Genomic DNA, 4593 nt, shown 5'->3' with positions numbered 1-4593 from the left:
ATGAACGACTGCATAAATTTTATTGTGAACCAATAACATGTACTTTTCCACGTGTTCGAGCTCGGTTTTATTGTGAACAAATAACCTGTAAGTATTTTTATTCAATGTCTAACGTACGGAAGGTTTTGGCCCTGACACTGAGGAAAATGCCATCTATTCAAGATAGAGCCAAAATAAATTTGAAATTCCTCTGATATCCTCAAAACTATTTTTTTTAATAGTTTATTAAGGATTTGCTTCTATAGCATGTATATTGGTAAAATTTATAGGTTAAACATAATTCCATATCAATTGCAGATTCTACTTATGGTTTCCCTGGTATATCTTGGTATATATATATCTTGAAATTTCCACACAGAAATAGAAACAATAATTAGTAGAAGGCATAAAAACAATAATTAACCCGAGATATACTTAATCACCAATTTGTATTTGTATGAGATAAAAGGTACTCATTATTTAGTCTTAGTCTTATAGTCTCATAATTAAATTCCGCTCATTATTTAGTCTTATAGTCTTATTACTAAATTTTGCTATAAATTTAGTTGAAACTATTGAAAATTGAAATTAAATCTACGTTTTTCATATTTTTGTTTTTTTTTTCATCCTTTGTTTTCATGCAAAACCTCCCAACTTTGTTTCTCGTACAATTATCATTTCTATAGTCTCTCATTTAGTTTCCCATATCATTTTTCTTTCTGTTATCGTTTCTGGTTTAGTTTCCCATGTCGTTTTTCTTTCTATTATCGTTTCTAGTTTAGTTTTCCATTTCTCGTATCTGGTACCACATCCTTTTTCTCGTTTCTAGTAACATAGACCACAACCAAGCATATATCAAAATGTATGGAAATGTGTTGCAATTATTTTGACAATGTGAATGAGCTCATATCACTAAAATACCAGCGTACATGGTTGACAAACCTGCATGGAAGAGTAGTAAGGAGCTAGTTGGTTGAGATACTTAACCACACTCACCTCGGATCACTAGAATACCAGCTTACATGGTCGACCGTGGAAGAGTAGTAAGCAGCTAGCTGGTTGAAATACTTAACCTGCATCCTAGATGATGCTTGAATCTATGGAGCTCTTAACTATGAGCTACACAAGACAATTGATATTGTCGAAGAAATTACTTCCTATTTTGATCAGATTGTTTTTTCTTCTCTTAAAACATCTTCGAATTTTTTTGCTTTCTAGGATCACATGTGCAGTTCATTTTTTCTTGCTTGCATTGAACAAAAATTAATAGTGGATGCTTCCCGCAGCCCATTGCTCACAACACCTTTTAAATCTTCAGAAGGTACCTTCTCCTTGGAAGTTGATACAAAATAAGCTTTCAGACTTTGTGTATGTACTTTACCTGTGTACGCCTATGTATACTTGTCCCACACTGGTTCCACTACCTTTACGCTTGTGTATACTTGTTCCACATTGGTTCCACTACCTTTGACATGAGGGCATGTCTCGCTTTCAGTAATTATTTTTTTGCTTCTTTTTGACTTTGAGCTTGGAGTGCAAAGTTCGTACTGAAATAATATGGAGCAGTTCGACACAAGAGATGGAATTCAATGAGAATTTTCATCTATCATAATCATGTTAATTCCCTATGCAATCAAGATTCATATAGATATTCCCTCTGCGATCAAGATTCATAGTACATAGCCCTCGACACATTGTCCGAAATGCCAGCCAACATACGTCTGCAATGGAAGGGTGGTAAAACGAAAAGAATATAATGATAACATCACTGCAGGTGACATCTATATATAGATTCTCACGGGATTTTTATCAGAAAATGACATAAATGGTTCTAATTGGGCTGTCCTCGCAGGCGATTCCTATTTCCACCTCCATAGCAAAGTTAATGCTATGGAGGTACCCTCTGACAGCCCGACGACCACCATCCACCATGCATCATATTTCCATCCATCATCGGTCTCCGGCTGCCCATCTGCGCCCCGGCGACCCTGCGCGCAGCTCAAATCGTATTGATTACAGATTGATCAAATCACAGCCACCCTCAAATCGATCGTATTGATTACAGATTGATCAAATCGTATTGATGACATATTAATCAAATACGGCGCGTGGCCTCCACTCACTCAAATCATATTAATTCCCGGGAGAGCTCATTTACAGATGGCAAGAATGCGACCAACCTCCTCCCGCCTTCAAAACCCTTCCTGCTCCGCGGAAAACAGAACAAAACCTGCAAAACCGAACAGAACATTATCTGCGAACAGCTGCAAAACCATTCTGCGAACAACTGCAAAACCATTCTGCGAACCGAGGAGCGTTCAATTCAATACCTGGAGGAGCTGCGGCTGGCAAGGTTAGTGCCGAATTCTTGGTGAATTTTGTAATATCTTCTTGTAATAATATCTTATACGTTCTCTGTAAAATTTTCAAGACATAATGGCAAGATGTATAAATTTGTTTTCAAGTTAGTGCCGAATTCTTGGTGAATTTTGTAATATCTTCTTGTAATAATATCTTATACGTTCTCTGTAAAATGTTCAAGACATAATGGCAAGATGTGTAATGTGTAAATTTGTTAGTAGCCCTGATCCCAAATATTTCCAAAACCAGTAACTGATATAAAAATAACATGATAATCCGAAAGAAGAGTGATCATTTAAAAAATCACAAGCTAATAAGTGCACACTGAATGATACCTCTGGTTAGAGAAATCTGTTGCCAAAATTTTCGAGAGGAAAATTTCCATATGCAAAGGCCAATGGCCGCAATTAACCCAACTGTAGCGGATGCCACAGCCATAGTTACTCCAAGCACTTTAGATCTTTGGCCTCCTGCAAATTTGCACAAGAAAATTGGCTACCTTTTAATTCACAAAAGAAAAAACATTACAAAACCAGTAGATATTCTTATCATGGTAAACTATATGACGAAAATACCCGATTCAGGAAGAGCGTTGAAAAATGCGTAAAGCTCAGAACGCAAATAGCAGTTCATGGATACGAATTGAGAGCCAATAGCTCCAGTCTGGCATCCGGATATTTGTGACAGGGCAAAATCCAGGCACGATCCGCAGTCTGTGGAGGATAAATCTCTCCAACACTGCCCTATGCTGTAGATATGCTCCGTCGCATTATATGGCGCAACAGCTGAATCTGCAGCAAAAAGTTTAGGACTTTGTGCCGCTTCATTGGCAATATTTAGGAGCATGGCCTTAATACAGAAAACTATGTATATTGAAATGATACTGAAACATTTTTTACAGAAAGAAACCAAAACGCAGGGACCAAAACGCATTTTCAGAAAGAGACCAAAACGCACAGACCAAAATGCCGAAAAACAGAGCCCAGGAGTCGGGCATAAACGAGAGCAGAGGGAGGAGGAGAAAACGATACACTCCTCGACCAGGAGGGCCGAAGACGGAAAACCGAAGGGAAAGCTGATGGACGGGTTAAATAAGGGCGTCGATATGCATGAAGCTGAGAGACAGGTGGATGATTTGAGCAACCTGGCAGACAAGGGCAATGGCGTTCCTGCATGGAAAAGGACGTGGAGGAGCGAGCAGCTGGCAAGGGAGGCTTCCTGATTGGGCGGTGAGAGACGAGGCGATCACCGGCCAAGGACGAGACGATCATCATGGACGCTCCCCCATCGCTTTTGTTTCAGCACTCCAGAACGTATTTTCCAAACGATACTGAAACATATTAAAACGATAAACTTTATTGCAAAATATACCTAAAATAAACTTTAAAACATATTACTCATAAACATTACCTACGCTTTATAAATAACTCTATGTGAATTATAAAAATATATAAATATTATAAATATACCATAAATAGATATTACAAATATACCATAAATAGATATAAATATTATAAATATACCATAAATAGATATTATAAAAACCATTACTTTACATTAAATTACTTAAATAATATATATATACACCAAACGTTGTTAATACTTAGAAATCTTAAGGACGAATAACAAAACAAACGAACAAATGCATACAGGTGAGCCATTCCTTTCATAGGATGCATCGTTCCACGTGATCACGTGGTGGCTTCAGATGTGACCATTAGACTTATGACCTGGTGGTTTTATATGAGTATCGTTTTGATAAACGTAATATTATTTCAGAGCTGGCTAGAACTCTTCTCAGTCATTGCAGCTAGAACTCTTGTCATTGCAAGAACGTCATTGTTCTAGAAAGGTCAGTGGCAGGTTTAATCGCTGATTGCCAGTTGTCGTTGTCCGGAGGTCATCGTCTCTAGGTCATTGCCGCTTATAGCCAGTTGATCATAGCCTTGGTATTGCCAGTTATCGTTGCCAATAGAGCGAGGCGTCATAGAGTGTTGTCGTTGCTGCTACATAGTAGGTTGTAAATATTTAAATATATAAATTGAGTTTATTAATAATTTAATTTATATGATTAAATTAATTTTGAAATTTTGTAATGTAATATGTATAATTATTATATTAATATTGGTTAAAAATTTAATTTATATTATATAAATAAAAATTATGAGTTAATTATTAATTTAAAAAGTATTTTATCCAGTAGTAAAAGCATTTATATAAAAAACAAACATCTATGTAGTTAAGGAAGCCAGG

General features: G+C 36.6%; 1 protein-coding gene across 1 annotated transcript; it reads right to left on the bottom strand.

Moving 5' to 3' along the window:
* Window positions 1-1527: 1527 nt before the first annotated feature.
* LOC149213303 (uncharacterized) lies at window positions 1528-3614 on the bottom strand. Its single transcript, XM_089388968.1, has 5 exons — window positions 3302-3614; window positions 2916-3131; window positions 2676-2810; window positions 2310-2394; window positions 1528-2209 (listed from the first exon to the last, which is right to left on the bottom strand). The coding sequence occupies exons 1-4, from the start codon at window positions 3612-3614 to the stop codon at window positions 2384-2386; spliced, it is 675 nt and encodes a 224-aa protein (XP_089245094.1). The 3' UTR covers window positions 1528-2209; window positions 2310-2383.
* Between the last annotated feature and the right edge of the window lie 979 nt (window positions 3615-4593).

The sequence above is a fragment of the Pinus tabuliformis genome, chromosome 1_1, assembly GCF_031772625.1.
Source record: "Pinus tabuliformis cultivar Carrire ecotype Pingquan chromosome 1_1, CPIR1, whole genome shotgun sequence".
Classification (NCBI taxonomy): Eukaryota; Viridiplantae; Streptophyta; class Pinopsida; order Pinales; family Pinaceae; genus Pinus; species Pinus tabuliformis.
This window is presented reverse-complemented; position numbering and strand designations above follow the sequence as displayed.

Excerpts from the sequence above, each read along its gene's own strand:
- LOC149213303 (XM_089388968.1), bottom strand. The coding sequence starts at position 3,614 with ATGATGATCGTCTCGTCCTTGGCCGGTGATCGCCTCGTCTCTCACCGC. Across the intron at positions 3,132-3,301 it reads CTCTGTTTTTCGGCATTTTG|ATTCAGCTGTTGCGCCATAT; the intron begins GTCTGTGCGTTT and ends TTTTTGCTGCAG. Across the intron at positions 2,811-2,915 it reads CAACGCTCTTCCTGAATCGG|GAGGCCAAAGATCTAAAGTG; the intron begins GTATTTTCGTCA and ends GCAAATTTGCAG.